The 23,684-nt window shown below is 49.0% G+C and overlaps 1 protein-coding gene across 2 annotated transcripts in view; it reads right to left on the reverse strand.

Annotated features, from left to right (window-relative positions):
* The window catches only part of grid2 (glutamate receptor, ionotropic, delta 2), a 1,370,357-nt gene that overhangs the window by 216,855 nt on the left and 1,129,818 nt on the right, over positions 1 to 23,684 (reverse strand). For both annotated transcript variants that reach the window (XM_072495324.1, XM_072495323.1), the window contains one exon: positions 11,127 to 11,265. In XM_072495324.1, coding sequence (XP_072351425.1) covers positions 11,127 to 11,265 — 139 coding nt within the window. The remainder of the gene's footprint in view (positions 1 to 11,126; positions 11,266 to 23,684) is intronic.

Genomic DNA, 23,684 nt, shown 5'->3' on the forward strand with positions numbered 1-23,684 from the left:
ATGGCCAGGATTTTACCATCCCGTTGCAGTGTGTCTTCCCCCTGGCGGATGCGACGAGCCATTCAAATCTCCATTTATTTTGGCGGTACTGTAATACCCTGCTGGCAGCAAGAAGCTGTAGCATCCTGGCCCATGTATATACAGATAAACTCACACCTACAACTGCATTTTGTCTTGTATCTGTGTCTCAGTCAAAAAGCTGTGAGTTCACTTGATGTTTCAGTCGAGCACCATAGAATCCCCACAGTGTAGAAGGAGGCCATTCAGTCCATTGAGTTGCACCAACCCTCTGAAAGAGCGCCCTGCCTAGGCCCACTCCCCAGCCCTATCCCCATAATCCGATCTAACCTGCACATCCATGCACACTAAAGGGCAATTTTAGCATGGCTGGTCCATCTAACCTTCACATCTTTATACTGTGGGAGGAAACCGGAACACCAATGGAATTTATTTACAGTGCAGAAGGAGGCCATTCGACCCATCGAGTCTGCACTAGCCCTTGGAAAGAGCAACCTACTTAAGCCCACACCTCCACCCTATCCCCATAACACAGTAACCCCACCTAACCTTTTTGGACACTAAGGGCAATTGGTCATGGCCAATCCACCTAACCTACACATCTTGGCCAATCTACCTAACTTGCACGGTTTCTTCCCAAAAGACTTGCTGTTAGGTAATTTGGACATTCTGAATTCTCCTCTGTGTCCCCGAACAGGCGCCGGAGTGTGGCGACTCGGGGATTTTCACAGTAACTTCATTGCAGTGTTAATGTAAGCTGATTTGTGACAATAAAAATTATTACTATTACTTTTGCCAGGCTGTCTGATTCAATAGAAGGACCAGATTGAATTGATTCTGTGCACATCACACAGTCTCTCGTGCACCTGTGACATATGGCCCCCTTGGAACAGTTACAATTAGGTAGGAACGGAATTGTTAAGTGTAAGCTCCGTGCTATTTACAGATAACACAATATATAACAGGAGATTTGGAACACAGGTAAGGATGTAACCTTGGTGTACATAAAACCATTTGGCAGCTACATGGTGATAGATAATTGTGTTCATGTGGCCCAGAATTAGAGGAAGCAGTAATCGGGGAAAGTCTGTGTACCCACAGATTCCGACATTACAACAATAACCACACTTCAAAAATATTCCACTGGCTGTAAAATGCTTTGGAAACTTCTGAGGTTGTAAAAGATACTACACAAATGTTACTTTGTTTGTTCAATACCTTTTCATGTATGGAGCGATCTGCCTGGACTGTACGCAGAACAATACTTTTCACTGTACCTTGGTACACGTGACAATAAATCTAAATCGACCAAAATAGACAGATGTGCCCAATTAAAGTTTGGATTTCCCTCCAAGAATTACCGTCAAGATGCACGGACTACATCAATAAAATTCTCAACTCTTTTTGCCTTTAGTGAAACCACTATTAAAGAGCGATGTGAACATTTTTGGGTTCATTGGCGGGAGCACTCGATTAAAGTCAGAGACAACCATTTACCAGTTCAAGTACAGCACAGTTAAGATGCAGAGTAAAAAAAATAGCACTCGCGATCATGCTTTCACCTGACCTTTAGTTAGGAGCTCTGCTGGAGAGTAGACGGCACATATCATCTGCCCAATGTACACTCCTTGAATCAGATATCCCTTTTCTGGTGTGCTTCATGGGGAAGATACAACATCACATTTTGACCTAGCTACATTTATCCTTTTCTTTTCTTAAATTTAGAGTACCCAAGTATTTTTATCCAATTAAGGGGCAATTTAGTGTGGCCGATCCACCTACCCTGCACATCTTTGGGTTGTGGGGGTGAGACCCACGCAGACACGGGGAGAATGTGCAAACTCCACACTGACAGTGACCCAGGGCCGGGATTGAGCCTGGGTCTTCGGCGCCGTGATGCAGCAGTGCTAACCACTGTATCGATTCCGCTACCGTTCAGGGTCCAGCACCGGTGCTGCGTGGAACACAATCGATTTCACTGAATAATGGTGCAGGATTCGCCGGGTCCGTGATTGACACTCACAAGCTGCAGCCGCACGTACACATTACACTCCCCACACACACTTATCAAAGCCAGAAAGATGGCACTAGTTGTGCTGGAGTGCTTCCGGACAGCTGATGGGTCTGCTGGGGCCAGAGGGCACCCAGGAGGTGCCCAGGAGGTCAGATATACGATCCGTGGCACTAGGTTTAAAGTAGACTGTTAGCGGTGTGCGCAGCGGCATGGCTGCCTTGCCGGCTGCGGCAATGGCGATCCATGCCCATCCACCCTGACCCCACAGCCCACCTCCTGACCAACCCCCACTACTTCTCCCAGGCCTGGCAGAAGCCCCCAAGCCAGCGGCACAACTGCCAGCAAACTGGCGATGTTGGACACCTTCCACACCCCCTCTCTCCCCCTCAGCAAGCGCCATGCCGGTTTCACGATTTTTAAATGCACAAGTGAACCGCGCTGTTGGGAACTCGGCCCATCGAAGGCGGAGAATCGTGGAGACACCGGAGAATACTGGGTCGGGCCCGCCAATGATATGCAAACGGTGTTTACTGTACAGGCGTTCCGAAACGCATTGATGCCACCGTCAAGGTGATGAGGAATCGCAATTTGGCGTCAAATCGGCACCTGCCGTGATTTTGCCATCGGAAACTATTCTTCACCCAATCACATTTCCCAATTTTGGCGTTGGCTAATGGAGAATCCCACCCCTTGTTTACCGTCCTGTATTTCCATACTTGCAAGCAAGAAATAAGACAGCACAGGGATATGAACTTGTAAAGTATATTGAGGCATCATCAAATATTTGTTTGTTCTGACAAACATTGCCCCCAAAGACCTGCAGTGTTGCTTTATGACAGATACAAGCCCTCGGAATTATATTTCACTGAGGCTCAATCCAATTTGGGAAATTCAAAATACATCTGTCAAGACGAAATAAGGCTGCCAATTATCCTGGAACCTGAAGGCACACAAATTGTCTGCCACTCTGACGGCAACCCTTGGAGCTTCAGCATTGCCATCCAAGTGTCGTGCGCAATCCAACTGTCACCTCTTGCAAAATTCAGCTGAACCATTTGACAATTTGCAGAAGGAACCGAGCAAGTAGACATAGATTGCAATTAAAATATTGGCGCATTGGTGAACAGCCCTGGAGGGAATTGGATGTAATGTTTACCTGCAACACACAATAGTGACTGCAATTCAAAAGTAATCAATTGGAGTGCTTTGCGATATCCTCAGGACTTGAAAAAACATTCCTTCTTTCTGATGAGCAGGCAGCATTTTGGTTCCAATGTACGACTAATTTACAGGACACAAGTTACAATTAGAATGTTACAACTGGGTTGTTGGGAAACGAAGCGATGGTTCCTGACTTTCTTTAGAATTGATTTTTTTATCCAGACAGTGATGAGGATGTGGAACTCGTTACTACATGGAACGTTTGGGGTGAATATAGCATATATTCATTTAAGGAGAAGCTGGACAAACACATGAGGGGGCAACAAATAAGTTATGCTGGGAGCGTGCGGTGCACTAAGTTCAGACAAGTTTCATGTGGAGCATAAACACAAACACAGATTGGGGTTGAATGGCCTGTTTCTGTGGTGTATTCATGTTGAATTCTAAATAATTATGGATTGGTCCCTGTGAGAACATAAGAACATAAGAACTAGGAGCAGGAGTAGGCCATCTGGCCCCTCGAGCCTGCTCCACCATTCAATGAGATCATGGCTGATCTTTTGTGGACTCAGCTCCACTTTCCGGCCCGAACACCATAACCTTTAATCCCTTGATTCTTCAAAATACTATCTCTATCGTTATCTTAAAAACATGTAATGAAGGAGCCTCTACTGCTTCACTGGGCAAGGAATTCCATAGATTCACAACCCTTTGGGTGAAGAAGTTCCTCCTAAACTCAGTCCTAAATCTACTTCCCCTTATTTTGAGGCTATGCCCCCTAGTTCTGCTTTCACCCGCCAGTGGAAACAACCTGCCCGCATCTATCCTATCTATTCCCTTCATAATTTTATATGTTTCTATAAGATCCCCCCTCATCCTTCTAAATTCCAATGAGTACAGTCCCAGTCTACTCAACCTCTCCTCGTAATCCAACTCCTTCAGCTCTGAGATTAACCTAGTGAATCTCCTCTGTACACCCTCCAGTGCCAGTACGTCATTTCTCAAGTAAGGAGACGAAAACTGAACACAATACTCCAGGTGTGGCCTCACTAACACCTTATACAATTGCAGCATAACCTCCCTAGTCTTAAACTCCATCCCTCTAGCAATGAAGGACAAAATTCCATTTGCCTTCTGAATCACCTGTTGCACCTGTAAACCATCTTTTTGCGCCTCATGCACTAGCACATCCAGGTCTCTCTGCACAGCAGCATGTTTTAATATTTTATCATTTAAATAATAATCCGTTTTGCTGCTATTCCTACCAAACTGGATAACCTCACATTTGTCAACATTGTATTCCATCTGCCAGACCCTAGCCCATTCACTTAGCCTATCCAAATCCCTCTGCAGACTTCCAGTATCCTCTGCACTTTTTGCTTTACCACTCATCTTAGTGTTGTCTGCATACTTGGACACATTGCCCTTGGTCCCCAACTCCAAATCATCTATGTAAATTGTGAACAGTTGTGGGCCCAACACTGATCCCTGAGGGACACCACTAGCTACTGATTGCCAACCAGAGAAACACCCATTAATCCCCACTCTTTGCTTTCTATTAATTAACCAATCCTCTATCCATGCTACTACTTTCCCCTTAATGCCATGCATCTTTATCTCATGCAGCAACCTTTTGTGTGGCAATTTGTCAAAGGCTTTCTGGAAATCCAGATATACCACATCCATTGGCTCCCCGTTATCTACCGCACTGGTAATGTCCTCAACAAATTCCACTTAATTAGTTAGGCACGACCTGCCCTTTATGAACCCATGCTGCGTCTGCCCAATGGGATAATTTCCATCCAGATGCCTCGTTATTTCTTCCTTGATGATAGATTCCAGCATCTTCCCTACTACCAAAGATAAGCTCACTGGCCTATAATTACCCGCTTTCTGCCGACCTCCTTTTTTAAACAATGGTGTCACGTTTGCTAATTTCCAATCTGCCACCTCAGAGTCTAGTGAATTTTGGTAAATTATCACGAGTGCATTTGCAATTTCCCTAGCCATCTCTTTTAGCACTCTGGGATGCATTCCATCAGGGCCAGGAGACTTGTCTACCTTTAGCCCCATTAGCGTGCCCATCACTACCTCCTTAGTGATAACAATCCTCTCAAGGTCCTCGCCTGTCATATCCTCATTTCCATCAGTCACTGGCATGTTATTTGTGTCTTCCACTGTGAAGACCGACCCAAAAAACCTGTTCAGTTCCTCAGCCATTTACTCATCTCCCATTATTAAATCTCCATTCTCATCCTCTAAAGGACCAATATTTACCTTAGCCACTCTTTTTTGTTTTATATATTTGTAGAAACTTTTACTGTCTGTTTTTATATTCTGAGCAAGTTTACTCTCATAATCAATCTTAGTCTTCTTTGTGCGGAGAATCGGCGGCATTTGCGTCGGCGCATTGCCGGCCGCGGGCCGCTGGAATCGGCGGGGCGCCGATTTCCAGCCCGGATGGGCCGAGCGGCCAAGTCGAAATGACAGAGTCCCGCCGGCGCCGTTCACCCCTGGTCACTGCCGGCGGGAACTCTGCGGAAACGGTCAGCCTGTGGGGTGGGGTGGGGGGGGACTCCGATGGGGTCTGGCCTGTGATCGGGGCCAACCGATCAGCGGGCCAGCCTCTCCCCCCCCGGGCCTACTTTCTGGCGCGGTCGGCCCCTGAACACCGACTCCATCTTGAGTCGGGGCTGGCGCGCTAAAGAAGTCCCCCACGAATGCGCAGGTTGGCGCGGCCCAACTGCGCATGCGCGGGTTGGCGCAGCGCCCATTTGGCACCGCATAAGGAGGCTGGAGCGGCGTGAACCTGTGGGGGCCGAAATCTGTCGTACCCGGGCCCGGTTCGCGCCGCCGTGAAACGCAACGGCGTTCATGACGGCGCAAACACTTGGCCCAATATTGGAGAATCGCCCCCTCTGAATTCTCCCTCAGTGTACCCGAACAGGTGCCGGAATGTGGTGACTCGGGGCTTTTCACAGCAACTTCATTGCAATGTTAATGTAAGCTTACTTGTGACCATGAAGATTATTATTATTATTGCTGCCATTGGAGCATGAGACTAGACACATGTGACTGCAAAGAAAGTAGTTGATGGTATATGACCGGGCGGCATGGTGGCAGAGTGATTAGCACTGCCCCACAGTGCCAGGGCCCAGGGTTCAATTCCAGCCTTGGGTGACTGTCTGCGGAGTCTGCACGTTCTCCCCGTGTGTGCGTGGGTTTTCTCCGGGTGCTCCGGTTTCCTCCCACAGTCCAAAGATATGCAGGTTAGGTAGGATTGGCTGTGCTAAATTGCCCCTTGGTGTCAAACGGTTAGGTGGGGTTATGGGGATAGGGCAGGAGGAGTGGGCTTAGATTGCGTGTTCTTGGATGCCCACATCTCCCGAACAAATAAAAGAAATTCAGATTTCCAAGACTGAAATTGACGATTTTAATTATTAATAATAATAATCACTTATTGTCACAAGTAGGCTTCAATGAAGTTCCTCTGAAAAGCCCCTAGTCACCACACTCCGGCGCCTGTTTGGGGAGGCCGGTCCGAGAATTGAACCCGCACTGCTGGCATTGTTCTGCAATACAAGCCAGCTATTTAGCCCACTGTGCTAAACCAGCCCCTATGAGGTAAGGATATCGAGCGATATGGATCAAAGCTGGCCTGTGGATCTGCCAAGAGTTGATTAGAGCGAAACAGGCTCATGAAGGCGGGGGGGGGGGGGGGGGAACACCGATGGCCTACTCCCTCCCTCTATGCTGACGAAATTATATGTAATTCACACGTCTAAATGAAAATGGAGCAAAGTCAAAAGATTTGGGACACAAACATCATTAACTCTTCTGTCACAATTTTATGTGGTTCCAGATTTCATTAATATAACCGACTCTGTGGTGTTTAAATCACTTTCACATCTTTGCGTTAAAGAGAATTGCAAAGACCTAAAAATCTTGAGTAGGAACAGAAAACTGGCAGTGATGGTTTGGTTGCCTGGTACAAAGCTTGTTGAGTTTTGCCTTCCACTGAAGGTAGGGCTGTAGACTGTGCAGGCCAATCCGTGACGGTCAGTTTTCCACACCAAGTCGAAAGTCATCGCAACTGAGAATATCAGGTCGCGTTCTAGCTCCTCAGGATCAAGGCCCCACTTAGAGGGGTAGACCTTAGAGCACAGCATGAGAGCATCTAAACGCAAAGACCAACCATTTCACTAAAGGATATCAAGATGATTCAATAAAATAGATGACGACCAGTGTTTAAATGCAGCAAGATCTCCCAAGGTGCTTCGGGAACACTATCAAATATAATTTGTTGCGGAGGCACATGGGGGGGGGGGGAGAGGAGTCAAAGTTCAGCCAGAGACGTCGGTCTCAAGGAATGCCTGAAGGGCAGAGAGAGGGGTAGAAATTTCAGGGAGGAAATTCCAGAGCACAGCTGCCAATAGCAGAGGGATTACAAATGTCGGGTACTTGAATGTAAAATTGGAGCAGTGCAAATGTCTCGGAGAGTTGTAAGGGTGGAGGAGGTTACAGAGATAGGGGGCTGGATTTTACTGGCATATTTGAAGGCATAGAGATTCATAAAATAAAGGGAATAGCTTCCGCACTGCGTTCCCGCCCTTCTCAAACCTGTCTGCCGTATTATGAGTGGGTAAGATGTCAGGCAGCCCACTTACCCTTGGGCCTATTCAGGTCCTTTAGTGGCCAATTATTAGCTACTTAAAGGAGCCATCCCACATCCATTTTCTCTGCATCAGGGAAAGGCGAGAGCCAGGTGGGTTTTACAACAGCTTTTACTGTGCGGGCTCCTGTTGGACAATAAGGGGGGGGGACTTCCTTTGGAGAGGTTCCTCGGTGCCTATCAGAGGCACAGCCCCTCCCCAAAGGGGATAAAACCCATCCTTTAACCCTTCTCCCCTTAATCTCTCGAACCTGTTCCCTGACCCCCCTCATCTTCCCAGCCAGGATTGCCCAAAAACCGCAGACGTGCCACCGAGTCTGGGCTCCATTTTTCGGAGGCAACCTGTCATCCCAGCGGACTTGGTGCTGCTGGGATTATGGAGCTGCCGGTTCCTCGGAAAGGCCGGTAGCTCTCTCAGGTGGGATTACTTCACTTGCCTGTTGAGCTTTATTTATAAGGTCCAACCGTCCAAGTTTATGATACCAGTGATCCACGGGCAATGAATGTGGGAAAATCACGAGCCCGCTGCCCAGAGAATTGAGGACAAATGTGAGCTCCTGAAATGTGCTCCTGAAAGGATGGACAAACCGCCTCACTGGCAGCGACAGTGAAGGAATGGTGATATATTTCCAAGTCAGGATGGTGAGTGACTTGGAGGGGAACTTTCAGGTGGTGGTATTCCCAGATATCTGCTGCTCTTGTCCTTCTGGAGAGTAATGGTTGTGGTTGTGGATTTGGAAGGTGCTGCCAGGAGCTACATATGTTGGCTGGGTATTGACGATAATAGTGGAAACATGGTCCATCAGTGTGATTTCTGTCAGGCACAGCAAACCTCGTCACCTGCAGCTCAACTATATCCATGGGAGTTGCCTGGCCGTCCGTGGACAGGTTTACACATTGATTTTCCTGGTCCCTTCTTGGGGGCAACACGGTAGCACAGTGGTTAGCACAGTTGCTTCACAGCTCGAGGGTCCCAGGTTCGATTCCCGGCTTGGGTCATTGTCTGTGCGGAGTTTGCACGTTTTTACAGGGGAGGTGTTCCATCGCCTTGTGCAGACTAATGGCATCCACCAGATCCAAATGGCCCCTTATCACCAGGCCTCGAATGCCACCATGGTGAGATTTGAACCCAGATCTCCAGAGTGTTACCCTGGGTCTCTGCATTACTAGTCCAGCGACAATGCCACCAGGCCTCACATTACTACCGGAGTGGGGGGGTTCACACCAGCAGAGCTATTAATAGGTCACTATCTTCGTACTCGGTTAGACCTGGGGCTTCCCCTATTTGGCGGGTTGGGTGGGGGTGAGCTAAGCCTCCCAAAAGACTCAGTGAAAGGCAACAGATTGTTCCAAACTGGTGACCTAGTTTTGTCAGGAACTTTTGCATCTGTCTACCTTGGATACCTGGGGAAATTGTGGCAAAATCTGATCCTGTCCAATACCTGGTGGACTTACAAGGGAGTCGAGTGCGTCAGCAGGCTGACCACATAAGGAGCCGAAGGCTGCAGCTCCAGCAAATGAACAGGTAGAGTTGGTGGGCAGGACCGATGCCTCTTCAATGGAACCTGAAGCAGGGGAATGGGGGAGTTCAGAAGAGGCCACTCTCTCTACTGTTGCGAGAATTGGAGAGCGGTGCACCCCCAACACACCATCGTGATCCCGAAGCAACTCCTGCTGTTGACGAAGACACTACCTCACTGGTGGAGAAACCAGTCTGGGGACTGAGGTGTTCCTAAGAATTCCCCTGATAGACTGACTTTGTGAAGGACAGTCCTGTACTAAGGAGCCCTGATATCAGGGGCCCAGGCAGTGAGGACCCTGGAGTCAAACAGAAAAGAACTGTGTGGTTTCTTTCTGTGCCTGTAAATTGCTGTACCTCAAGGTTATTTCAAACAAACCTCTTCATTATATAAGAAGCCTCCTCATGCTTTGACAATTTCAAACACCACAAACTTCTAAACACAAGGGAAAACAAGACAAATTTATGTAACCAGTCCCCATAATTGAAAACTCGAAGCCCGGGTAGCATTTTCTGTTCAATGATTCAAGTTAAATTTTACTCCCAGGTGTTGCATCCCTGTTCTTGTAGGTTCTGACCATTGAACTATCCATTAGGTAACTTAATTAAGCCAAATGTGTAATTGCAGCAAAACATGCATCTATTAAAGGAGAGAAAACAAGTAAAAGTAGTCAGTTAATGATATGCTATTGACCAGGCATCGGACTGGATTCGTCGTATAAATACTGTGGCTACAAGAGCAGGTCAGAGGCCGGGAATTCTGTGGTGACTAACTCACCTCCTGACCCCCCCAAAGCCTATCCACTGTCTACAAGGCACAAGTCAGGAGTGTGATGGAATACTCGCCACTTGCCTGGATGAGTGCGGCTCCAACAGCACTCAGGAAAATTAATACCATCCAGGACAAAACAGCCCTCCACCACTGGTACATGCTGGCTGCAGTGTGTACCATACACAAGATGCACTTCAGCAACCTGGCAAGCCTCCCTTAACAACACTTTGCAAACCTATGACCTAACACATGGAAGTGCACGGACAACGGACACATTGGAAGACCACCCTCCAAGTAATACACCATCGTGACTTGGAACTATATCGCTGTTCTTCCACTGGACCTGGGTCAGAATTCTGGAACTCTATTCCTAACTGCACTGAGGGTGTACCTGGACCACTTGGACGACAGCGACTCATGAAGGTGGCTCACCACCAATGCTCAAGGGCAATGACAAATGGGAAATACTTTTGGCCTCGTCAGCAACACTATCATATGAACACATGTGCATACATATATATGAATTCTGAGCAGGCCATTCAGCCCCTCGAGCCTGCTCTGCCATTCAATAAGATCATGGCTGATGATCCATCATCGTTGCAACATCCCACAAATGAATAAAAAGTGCACGCAAGCAGCGGTTTTCCTTTTAAAATTCCAGCCAGTTCACCAAGTTAAAATGTTCCGGTAGATTTTGACTTTTGCAAATAGAAGGCAGTAATACATTGCACATCATCAAGTCTATCCCATTCGCTCTTCCCCATTCATATCGGAAGTGTTGACTATACATTGAAAATTGAAGTGGTAAGATAATGTACTGATTTCATTCTATTTGATACACTGTCGCATACAAAATTGGATTTTGTACAAAATGAATCATTAAAGTCATAATTCCAGATGCACTGAGAATCCAGTCATGGCATTTTATCTTTGTATTAAATACTATGATGGCATCTGACGTGGAACTTACTGAATGGAATTTTCAATGCGGTTGATTGTGAGGAAAGCTGCCAGGTTTGCTGTGTAGGAGGATATAACAATCAGAGCAAAGAGCCACCAAACTCCCATCATCATCCGAGTAGCTAGAGTGGTGTATGGAACCTCTCCACCTGTACGAAGAAGAAAAAATAGACACCAACAGTTAAGATTTTTCTGCTGAACAAGCCATTGCACCTCTAAACAATGAAGAACAAACTGAGAACGATGGTTTATGCATTTTCTTCGTCAAGTTCAATCTATTAATTCATTTCCACACTCGGAAAGTAGACTCAGGCATTATTGGAGTCCACTTGCCTATCTCTCTGGTTTAGCACAGGGCTAAATCGCTGGCTTTGAAAGCAGACCAAGGCCAGCAGCACGGTTCAATTCCCGTACCAGCCTCCCCGAACAGGTGCCGGAATGTGGCGACTAGGGGCTTTTCACAGTAACTTCATTTGAAGCCTACTTGTGACAATAAGTGATTTTCATTTCATTTCTCCTGTGCTCATGACTACAGTGACTCTGGTCAAATAACACCGCCATTGTAAAGTTCTCATCCGTGTTTTTGAATCGTGACATGGCCTCACCCCTCCTTATCTCTAAAATCTCCTCCAGCCTCACAAACCCTCCACATTTCCATTTCCCGCTAGTTCCAGTCCATTGAGCATTTCCAATTTTAATCACCAGCCCATTTGGCAGCTGTGCCTTGAGCTGCCGGGGCTGTGAACTCTGCAATTCCCTCCCAATATCTCTCTCTGCCTCTCTTCCTCTTTTCTTCCGCTAAGACACTCCGTACAATTACGTCCTGGAGCAAGGGCAGGATTCTCTGCGAACCGGCGGGGCAGGTGACTCTGGCGCCGAGGAGTGGCGTGAACCACTCCGGCGCCTGGCCGCCCCGAAGGTGCGGAATCCTTCAGGGGCTAGGCCGGCGGCGGAGTGTTTGGCGCCACACCAGCCGGCGCGGAAGGGCTTGGCATCACACCAACCAGCGCCGAAGGGCCTCCGCCAGCCGACACGGGTTGGCACATGCGCGGGAGCGCCAGCGCGTGCTGGCGTCATCCCAGCCCATGCGCAAGGGGGTTCGTCTCCGCACCGGCCATGGCAGAGGTTGACAGCGGCCAGTGTGGAGGGAAAGAGTGCCCCCACGGCACAGGCCCGCCCGCGGATCAGTGGGCCCCGACCGAGGGCCAGGCCACAGTGTGGGCACCTCCCCGAGGCCAGATCCCCCCGCGCCCCCGCGAAGACTCTGTAGGCTGCCCGTGGAGCCAGGTCCCGCCGGTAAGGACCTGTTGTGATTTACGCCGGCGGGACCTGCCAAAAACGGGCAGCCACTCGGCCCATCGCGGGCCGGAGAATCACCGGGGGGGACCGCTGCTAGCGGCCGCTGACCAGCGCGGTGCGATTCCCGACCTCACCATAACCCTGGCGCCGGAGAATTCGGCAGCCGGCGGGGGCGGAATGCACGCCGCCCCTCGGCGATTCTCCAACCCGGCGGGGGGTCAGAGAATCCCGCCCAAGTCTTTGGTCATCTGACCTAATAAACCTGGGGTTGGATTCAATGGGGTGCCGCCGTCCCCTAACATACCCCTAGAAGAAAAGTCAAAAGGGAGGCCAGCCCCTCCACTTCCGAGGACTATCCCTCCTCTAAGAGGCCGGCCACCCAGGTGTAGTGACCACTGCTGGGACTGCATCCAGTCCTGGACAACAACCAGCCAGATGTGAGATGAGTTCTGGAGAGTGGGGGTATCGCCCGACCCAGAATCGGAAATGCTGGTGATGGGGGTGAGGGGGTGGGGGATGAGGGTTGGCAGTCCAGAGGAGATGGGAAAATATAGTGGGACGACATTGTGGGGGAGGCTCCAATGGGTCCAGGGCCCATAAATCAGGCCCCCACATCCCTACCCATCACCAGCACATGCAGTTAAAGCTGCTGGGCTTCATACATTGTGTGGGCTCCCACCTGCTGTGGGTAAAACATCTGCTGTGGCTGGGTGAGGGTCTTAAGTTGCCATTAATTGACCATTTAAAGGCCTCAATAGGTCCAAGGTCAGGTGAGCTGCCTGATGCCCCCCCGCCCACCCAACCCCAGCAGGTATAATTGCAACGGGATTAAGAATGGTGGGCATGCAGTGGTCATGGTGCCCGCTGGATTTAATGTATCCTCTCCCTCCCACTTTCAAACCCATCAGTGGAAGAGCATAAAATTCTGCCATTTGTGCGATTTGGTGTCCTTTTCTGTTCCATAATGCACCTGCAAAGTGTCTTGGGATGTTTTATTCCATTAGAGGTGCTGTATAAATGCAAGTTGATGTTGATGGAATCTAGACCACATTGCACCCGTTTTACTGTGCACAATGGGCACGATGAAGGCCAATTTGGCGGACCAAAGGCCTGTGCCCCACGGACACCAGAAAAATGTCGTGGACCAAAACATTCTTTCGGTATCTTTCATGGGAAACGAGGAAGAGCTCAGCCACTCCCCTCAGAACTGCAAGTAGTCCTTGCAGGTGATGTTTGCCCTAATTAACCCAATTTCAGGCCTGGGCCTTCAAGGTTGAGGTGCACACTGTCGTCTCAGTGTTGACTTTGGGTCAGAGAACAGGCCTAGATGAATTTTTAGCACCTCCCTGTTTCAATTGACTTTTAACCTTTGGAATTGTCACCATCGGCATGTAGTATTTGCATATATCACTGAATTGAGGACAAATGAAAATTCTTGAGGTGTGTGTCACAAAGTTCTGACCGGCCTCACCACCCCTGTTTGCCTAGACTCCTAATGTCACTGAAGCTCTTAACTCTCGAAATACAGACTCACTTCTAAATCTCAGTGGAGGGCCAGAATGACTGACCAAAAGGTAGATAATCAAATCTGCAACATCATGACTTGATTTTCCCCTCCCTGGGCTGAGGAGTCGCCAAATAGATATATCTTTTCTCTGTTGTGACCCAGCGTATTTGAAACTCTGCACCAATGATCACAATATGGAATCCTGTTCCTTGTTGAAAGCAACACGGCTGCCAAAAGGAGTTGGAGCAAACTGTTGGAATTCTTTGATGCGTCGGGTTTTCTGGCATTGACAAGTTCAAGGATGGCAGCATTTCTGACTGGTCAACTGCATGCGATTGGTGTTTGATCGCTGCACGTTCAGCGATTTGCTGAGGGTACTAGATTGTTGAGTGGGTCTGCCTATGGGTTTGATGGGGCAATCACAATTTTATGCCTTCCAGACCTAATGCTGTTGAAGACTGATGATTATGGGGTGTGAAGTCCACCGCACTGAGCATATGAACGGTGTGGAAGACATGTAATTATGGCAACATGTACGGAATCTTGCTTGGACCACACATGGAGGACACAAGACCATAAGAAATATGAGCAGGAGTAGACCCGACAGGCCTGCTCCACCATTCAATAAAATCTTCATTGATCTAAGTGCGGCCTTAACTCCATTTTCCTACCTCCCTCTCCAACACACATCCACCCCATCCCCTAAAACCCCAGCCCCCATGATCCTTGACTAGATCAAAAATCTCTCTAACACGGACTTAAATATAGTCAAATATCCAGCTTCTACTACTCCTTGGGATAGAGAATTCCAAAGATTAATGCCTCTCTGATGTTGATACTCCTCAATTCCATCTTTAATGGGAAGGCCCCTTATTTAATAATAATAATAATCACTTCTTGTCACAAGTAGGCTTCAATGAAGTTACTGTTCCCTAGTCGCCACATTCCAGCGCCTGTTCGGGGAGGCTGGTACGGGAATTGAACCCGCGCTGCTGGCCCTGTTCTGCATTACAGGCCAGCTGTATGTCCAATGTGCTAAACCAGTGAAACTGTGGCTTTAGTTCTAGATGTCCCCCCATGGGTAAAGAATCTCTCACCATCAATCCTCAATCCTCTCAGGCTGTGCACACTTCTGGTCTCCATGGTACAAAATGTATTCAGAGGCACTGGAGCAGGGGCAAGATTCACAGGGATGATGAGTGGCAGAGGTTGGGGCTATCAGGAAAGATTGAATGGGAGAGCACTCCTCATTCTACAAGAGTGTAGATTGAGGGGTGATCAAATTGAGATTGTTGACATTTTGGGGGGGGTTTGGTAGCAGGAAAGTGCTTCCGCGTAGGGTGGGGGAGGGAAGGGGGTGGTGTCTAAAATTAGGGCCATAAATATGAGATCATCACGAATGAATCCAATTGGGAGTTCAAGTCAAACTTCTTCACCCACAGAGTGTGGAACTTGCTACCACATGGAATAATTGAGGTGAATAGCAGAGTTGCATTTGAGGAGAAGCTAGACAAGTACATGAAGGAGAGAGGAACATTGGGATAGAGCTACACAGATAAAGTCAGGTGGGAGGCTGCACAGTGGTTAGCACTGTTGCTTCACAGTGCCAGGGTCGCAGGTTCAATTCCCGGCTTGGCTCACTGTGCGGAATCTCCACGTTCTCCCCGTGTCTGCGTGGGTTTCCTCCGGGTGCTCCGGTTTCCTCCCACAAGCCCCAAAAGACATGCTTGTTATGTGAATTGGACATTTTGAATTCTCCCTCCGTGTACCCGAACAGGCGCCGGAGTGTGGCGACTAGGGGCTTTACACAGTACTTTATTGCAGTGTTAATGTAAGCCTACTTGTGACAATAAAGATTATTTAAAAAAAACACTGCCATGGATCACTTGGATAAAATAGCCTGTTTCTTAGCTGTAAGTTCCTCCATCTAATATAATTTTGAACATCGGTTCCTTGTATCTCAAGGGTAATTTGAATGAAGGTCTTCAGGCAGGATTGTAAAAACAGGCAACCTGAGAGATGAAGTAATTAAAAGCTAATGTACCATTTCAGACCATTATACACATTTTACAATCTAGTTTGGCATTAAAATGTGACAGTCTGAGGTACGCCAGTTAATGATGATGCTCATATTTTTTATACATATGTCCCCTTGGGTAATGTATGTCTGGTAGATTTTATAGTCAGTTTTACATTTAAAGGGAAATGAGGTTATCAACAACCAGCTAACACCCAGCCATGAACAACTTATAGTCAAGGCGGGAATTTAAATTGCAGCATTGTCTGGTGTGAACATATTTGTCCGGTCATATTAAAATAACAGTGTGGCTAATTAATTTTTATGCCTTCATTTACCTGTGACTGGTACAGCAAAAAGGTTAGGAGCAGATGCTTGGTTAAGTGCCAATGCTTAAAGGTTGGTTCAGGAGGGCAGTACGGTAGCGGAGTGGTTAGCACTGCTGCCTCACGGCGCCGAGTTCCCAGGTTCGACCTCGGCTCTGGGTCACAGTCCGTGTGGAGTTTGCACGTTCTCGCCGTGTTTCCGTGGGTTTTGCCCCCACAACCCAACGATGGGCAGGGTAGGTGGATTGGCCACGCTAAATTGGCCCTTACTTGGAAAAAACGAATTGGGTACTCTAAATTTATTTTAAAAAGGTTGGTTCAAGAGAAGCCCCATTGGTTACCTGGTTCACTCGGGTCCAAGGTGTCCTGTTCCCCCCACTGCAGCTGTTATCACCTCACACCTTTCATCGACTTTACAGGCAAAATACTTCCAGGTGAATGGTGCTGGGGTTAGCTGAATTAATGTGGGTGTGGTCAAATTCCCTGATAACTAAAATCTGGCTTGCCATTATTTGGTTTACAAATTTGAGATGGGTGGACGTTCTGCTTTAAGGGGTTTTGCCCTGAGACAAAGGATAACCAGGTTTCCGCATAGTAGGTTATTAACCAGTTGTCAGACTTTACTTACTGAGGTATTGCTCGCACACAATCTAGACAGAAGTCAGGGAAAATCTCTCAAGTGCCTCTGGTGATGTCACCACCTAATCATGTGATACATTGCACAGAGGGCACTGGTTACAATGCATTACAGTGGATTAGTGGTAATGTTAGTGGATTAGTGGTAATGTTACCGGATTAATAATCCAGATGCCCAGTTTCGTGCTCTGGTATAATGTTCCCTAATTGCTGCAAAGAGGAAGGTATGGAGGTGCCACATACTTTGAATTAGATCAGGAGATGTTGCTTATACAAACTAAGATGGAGAACCGGAAGCCCACGCAAAACACTGCTGACATCAGGGTTAGCGTCACTACAGATCACGTGATGTTCCATCAGCAGGGATGTATTCTCTGATATGTAACACCCCTCTCCCCCTTTACTTTGTTAGTACGATGACAACTTTCTTGACATTTTTACAACCCACTTACGTATTATCTCGATACGTAAATATAAAACTCAATAATATGACAGTCTCTCAGGTGCATGTCTGTTCCTTTTGGGTTGCACTCTACCTTGGGCGTGTCTCCCCTGTTCCTTCAGTAGGTGGTAGCTCCTGGGAAGTTCCTCCAATCTCTGTCTCCATAGGTATTGGAAAGTCCTCAGAAACAGAGGGCGCGATCAAACGGCCGCACCGCGCTTGACTCGAGGCGCGATGCGACCACTAAATTTTCCAGGCTCGCCACACCTTGTGAGATCCAATGGGGTCTTGAGAGACACCGCGATCTGGAGCCCGTCCATATTTAGAAAATTTGCATATTTAAGTGAGCAGCGAGTCTCACTTTAATGTGCACTCGTCGATCTACCCAAGGCGTTGGCATCTAATCCATTTGTCTTGGAAAAGTCAGACGAGCGCTGTTTAGAGCTGGTCTCCGCAAATGGGGACCAGGTGAAACAGCACTTTTGGGGTGTCTCCCAGGGCCCCTGGTTGGTTGGCACTGGGCAGGATGGTACCCTGGCACACCAGATGCCATCCAAGCATCCTGACACTGCCAGCCTAGCATGCTGGCACTGCCACCTGAGCACCTTGGTCGTGCCACCTGAGTGCCAGATGGGAACTGCCAGGCTGGCAGTGTCAAGGTGCCCAGGTGACATTTTGCTGATGTGCTTGAATTCGGTACTCTGCTTCATTTCCGTTAGATTGCACCCAGAATCTGAATTTGTCTCTGGGTTTGATCTGTGTTGAGAAGTATCGCTGTCTCGAGTTTCCAATGGAAATACTTCTTGGCAAGTTTCAGCGATTTCACTTTGTGAAGCTAGTAGTTGGTCAGTATGACATTGCAAAACTCTCTCAACATCCGTCTGTGTGGTGTATGACATTGGACCTGTTTTTTGCCGGGACAACAGCAGGTATCCATTTCTCATTTATAGTGTAGCTTCTTGCTCGCACTTGCTCTTTTTAGAGTTTTGTTCTCTCCGAGCAATCTACGCTTGCTGTTGCCATTTGATGATTTCTGGTATCAACAAATCAAACCGTGTTCTCAGGTTCCTTTTGAACAGCAGCATTGCTGGTGAACTCTGTGTCGTTGTGTGGACGGTGTTCTGGTAGGACATTAAGAATTTGTTCACTCTTCTTGCCAATGTACCTTGGTCCTTTGATGTCTTGATGGAATGCTTAAGCTACTGAATGAATCATTTGGCTAATCCATTACTTGCAGGATGGTACGGAGCTGACTTTGTGTGCTGTAGACCATTTCCTCTGAGGTAGTCCTGGAATTCCTTAGAAGTGAAGAGTTTACTATTGTCACTTGTGATCCGCTCAAGTCTACCAAATCTTGTGAATATTTCGGCCAGCTTCTCAACAGTTTGTCCTGCCATCATGGATTTCATAATCACTACATCCGGGCCTTTTAGAGTGTGCATCCACAATCACTAGGAACATGCATCCCTCCACTGGGCCAGCGTAGTCGATGTGTACTCTCTGCCACGGCTGTGTTGGCAATTCCCATGGATGTAAGGGTTACAGTTTACCAAGATGGCGCCGGAGTGAGGCGACTCTCTGTGAGCTCTCCCCAACAGATCCACTTTTTACTTAACTTATACTCGTTCTAATCTATTAAAAATTAATTCTAAAACTAACATTATTACTAACCTCTCTCTTTTATCTTCTCTTGAACATCCTCCGAGGCCCGTGGAGACCTTTTGACACGACCCGACCTGACCTCCATGACCTGGAAGTGGATCGGACACAAACCGGAAGTGAAGCCCCAACCTCGCTTTGGAGCCGACCCGGACCTCAGAGCTCCCAACCCGGTCTAACTACCGACGCCAGCCCCCGGATCGCCTTGCCCAGTCCCCGGAGATCCTGACCCGACTCCCGACGGCAAGACCCGGCCCAACGCGACCCCCAGAGACCCGCCTAGCGACCTGACCCGGAGAGGCCCACCCAACAACCCGACCTACCTGGTGATGGAAGAAAGAAAAATCCACATGGAGGCCCGACCAGGCCCACTTCAAGATCCGACCCCAGGAGCGCCCAGGGAGGGAACAGACCACGGGACCCAGCCCAACCTGCCTCTGGAAGCCCGTGCCCATGACCCAGGACCCCTGAAATGGCGGAGACCCCGCGCGAGGACCCAAACGAGCTGCAAGGTATTCCCGTGCCCGCAGAATGCCGGGACCAATCCGGATCGCAAACATGCCCCCCTAGCCACCCCTCTATCTCATCCAGTGCCCGGGACCCTGCCAGTCGCGACCCCAGATACGTAAACAGCGCCCTGGTCCCTGCCAGCGCCCTGGACCCCGCCAGACGCAACCACCTACCTTCCACAAGAGCTGACATCTGCCATCGGATCCCAGGATCATCCAGCAGCAGCCGCCGACCGAGGAAGCGAGGGAAACGTGGCGGTCTGCAGGTTAGACTAAAGCAACGCGGTTTCAAGACCCCTCTCCCCAGCATACTCCTGGCAAACGTCCAAGCGATCGAAAACAAGCTGGATGAACTTAACGCCAGACTTACCTCTCAGAGGGAAGTAAGAGACTGCTGTGTGCTCTGTTTCACAGAGACATGGCTCACCCTTGCCTCACCGGACTGTGCCATACAACCTGAAGGCTTCTCAATTCACCGGGTGGACCGCACGGCATCACCAGGCAAAGCGAAAGGTGGAGGGATGGGCCTCCTCATCAACTCCTCCTGGTGCTTGGATGTGGCGACCATTGGTGACCTACTGCTCCCCAGACCTGGAATACCTGACCGTGAAGTGCCGCCCATATTATCTTCCACGTGAGTTCACTTCAGCCATTATCACAGCGGTCTACATCCCACCCCAGGCAGAAGTGAGGAAGGCGCTGGACGAACTATACACAGTAATAAACAACTACGAAACAGAACACCCGGAGGCCTTGTTCATCATGGCCGGAGACTTCAACAAGGCCAACCTCAAGAGTGTACTGCCAAAATTCCACCAGCACATCTCCTGTCCCACCAGGGGCGACAACACTCTTGACCACTGCTACTCAAAAATCAAAGGCGCCTATCGTTCCATCCCGCGACCGCACTTTGGGAAATCAGACCATCAGACGGTGCTCCTTCTCCCGGCAGACAAGCAGAAACTCAAGCGGGAGAATCCAGCTGAGAAGGTTGTGCAGTGCTGGTCGGAGGAGACAGAAGAGCTCTTACGTGACTGCTTAGAGACCGTGGACTGGTCCATATTTAAGAACTCATCGACCACCTTAAATGAGTATGCCACCACCGTCACAGACTTCATCAGCAAATGTGTAGACGACTGCGTGCCAAAGAAAGCAGTACGTATGTTCCCCAACCGGAAACCATAGCTCAATCGCGAGATTGACTCCCTACTGAAGGACAGATCTGAGGCGTTCAAGGCAGACGATCCTGACATATACAAGAAATCCAGCTACGACCTCCGCAAAACCATCCGAGATGCCAAGAGAGAATATCAAACCAAGCTAGAGTCACAGACAAACTCTCGGCGGTTGTGGCAAGGACTAAACAACATAACGGGCTACAAAGCGATGCCGAACAGTATCACTGGCAGCAGCGCACCCCTCCCCGATGAACTCAATTCATTCTATGCTCGGTTCGAGCAGGTAACCAACAATCCGCTGTCGAGTGCCCCAGCAGCCCATAATTCACCCATACCCACCATCGCAGCTTCCGAAGTCAGATTGGCCTTCCTGAAAGTGAACCCTCGGAAGGCGACGGGCCCGGACGGGATCCCTGGTCATGCACTCAGAGCCTGCGCGGACCAACTGGCAGATGTATTCGCGGACATCTTTAACCTGTCCCTACTCCACTCTGAGATCCCCACCTGCTTCATGAAGACCACCATCATACCGGTACCAAAGAAGAACCAGGCAACGTGCCTCAATGACTACCGTCCAGTGGCCCTGACTTCAGTCGTAATGAAGTGCTTCGAGAGGTTGATCATGAAGCGCTTCACCTCCATACTCCCAGAACGCCTTGATCCACTGCAATTCGCATACCGCTGCTACCGGTCCACATCAGACGCCATTTCCCTGGCCCTACACTCATCCCTAGAGCATTTCGAAAACAAGGACTCCTACATCAGACTCCTATTTATTGATTACAGCTCCACCTTCAACACCATAATCCCAGCCAAGCTCATATCAAAGCTCCAAAACCTAGGACTTGGCTCCCCACTCTGCAACTGGATTCTCGATTGTCTGACCAACAGACCACAATCAGTAAGAATGAACAACAACACCTCCTCCACAATACTCCTCAACACCGGCGCCCCGCAAGGCTGCGTACTTAGCCCCCTACTCTACTCCCTGTACACATACGACTGCGTGGCAAAACTTGGTTCCAACTCCATCTACAAGTTTGCTGACGATACGACCATAGTGGGCCGGATGTCGAATAACGACGAGTCAGAATACAGGTGGGAGATAGAGAACCTAGTGAAGTGGTGTAGCAACAACAATCTCTCCCTCAATGCCAGCAAAACTAAAGAGCTGGTCATTGACTTCAGGAAGCAAAGTACTGTACACACCCCTGTCAGCATCAATGGAGCCGAGGTGGAGATGGTTAGCAGTTTCAAATTCCTAGGGGTGCACATCTCCAAAAGTCTGTCCTGGCCTACCCATGTCGACCACCAAGAAAGCACAACAGCACCTATACTTCCTCAGGAAACTAAGGAAATTCGGCATGTCCACATTAACCCTTGCCAACTTTTGCAGATGCACCATAGAAAGCATCCTATCGGGCTGCATCACAGCCTGGTACGGCAACTGCTCGGCCCAACACTGGCAGAAAATAGAGAGACTCGTGAACACAGCCCAGTCCATCTCACAAACTTGCCTCCCATCCATTGACTCCATCTACGCCTCTCGCTGCCTGGGGAAAGCGGGCAGCATAATCAAAGACCCCTCCCACCCGGCTTACTCACTCTTCCAACTTCTTCCATCGGGCAGGAGATACAGAAGTCTGAGAACACGCACGAACAGACTCAAAAACAGCTTCTTCCCCACTGTTACCAGACTCCTAAATGACCCTCTTATGGACTGACCTCATTAACACTACACCCTGTATGCTTCATCCGATGCCAGTGCTTATGTAGTTACATTGTGTATGTTGTGTTGCCCCATTTTGTATTTTCTTTTATTCCCTTTTCTCCTCATGTACTTAATGATCTGTTGAGCTGCTCGCAGAAAAATACTTTTCACTGTACCTCGGTACACGTGACAAAAGACCAATCCAATCCAATCCAGTGGTGGAGTCTTTCTGCGTCTTGCACGGGACTGACATTGCCCCACTTTCTCTGCAATCTGAGCATCTAATCCTAGCCATCAAAAATAACTGCATGCCAGTTCCTGTCCCGAATCAAGGACTTTACTCTGCAAGCATGGAGGAACACTCACTCAGATTCCCCATAATAAAACTCTACTCTGTCTGGATTGTCAACTGAAGTCTTTGTGTGATGTAGGGCTTGAGGTCTGCATTTTTACGGTGTATGTCTGTCATCGTTCCTATTTGGAACCTATCCATCACCTTCCCCATCACTGGATCGGTTCTTGTGTATCTCTGAACTTGAGATGAAGTCACAGGTACATTATCCATGAGTGAGAAATAAACAAATCTGACATAATGTTGTTCAGGTTCTTGCTTGACTTGCAACAGCAGTCTTGACAAAGCACCAGCATTTGCATGTTGCTCCAATTTACGATATTGGATAGTGTTCGTGTGCACAGACAATATCAAAGACCATGGGTGGGATTCTCCGCTGGTAGAGACCATCTGAGCCCGACCAAAGGCTATTCCCACAATGCACTGCCAGCCCACCCCCATCTACCAGACTACTGCCTGCCCCCCCCCCCCCCCCACCCCCCCACCCCCCCCACCCCCAGCGACCCCCCTCCTTCAAGATGATAGGGATCTCTCTGGTACTGTGGTCCCTATGGGGGAGTCCCCCATTACAGGGTCCCTGTGGAGTCCCTATTGCAGGGGTATCTGGGGAGGGGAGTTCCCCTATTACAGAGGTCCATGTGGGGGGGGTCTCCCTATTACAGGGGTCCCTTTGGTCGGGGAGTCTCTGGAGAGGGTGTCCCCATTACAGGGGTCCTGTGGGAGGAGTCTCCCTATTGCAGGGGTCCCTGGGGAGGACGTGGGTTGGGTCACCACCGTACTTGGGGTAGGGGGGACATCCGGGAAATACAGAGGTGGGTGGCTGCTGTGCGGTGGGGGGTGAGGGGGGGGGTAAGGTTTGGGGCTGATTTGAGGTACAGGGGGTGGCTGGTGTGGTAGTATGCATTAGGGGTCATGTGGGACTGTGAAGCCGT

Source organism: Scyliorhinus torazame, chromosome 3, assembly GCF_047496885.1.
Source record: "Scyliorhinus torazame isolate Kashiwa2021f chromosome 3, sScyTor2.1, whole genome shotgun sequence".
Lineage (NCBI taxonomy): Eukaryota > Metazoa > Chordata > Chondrichthyes > Carcharhiniformes > Scyliorhinidae > Scyliorhinus > Scyliorhinus torazame.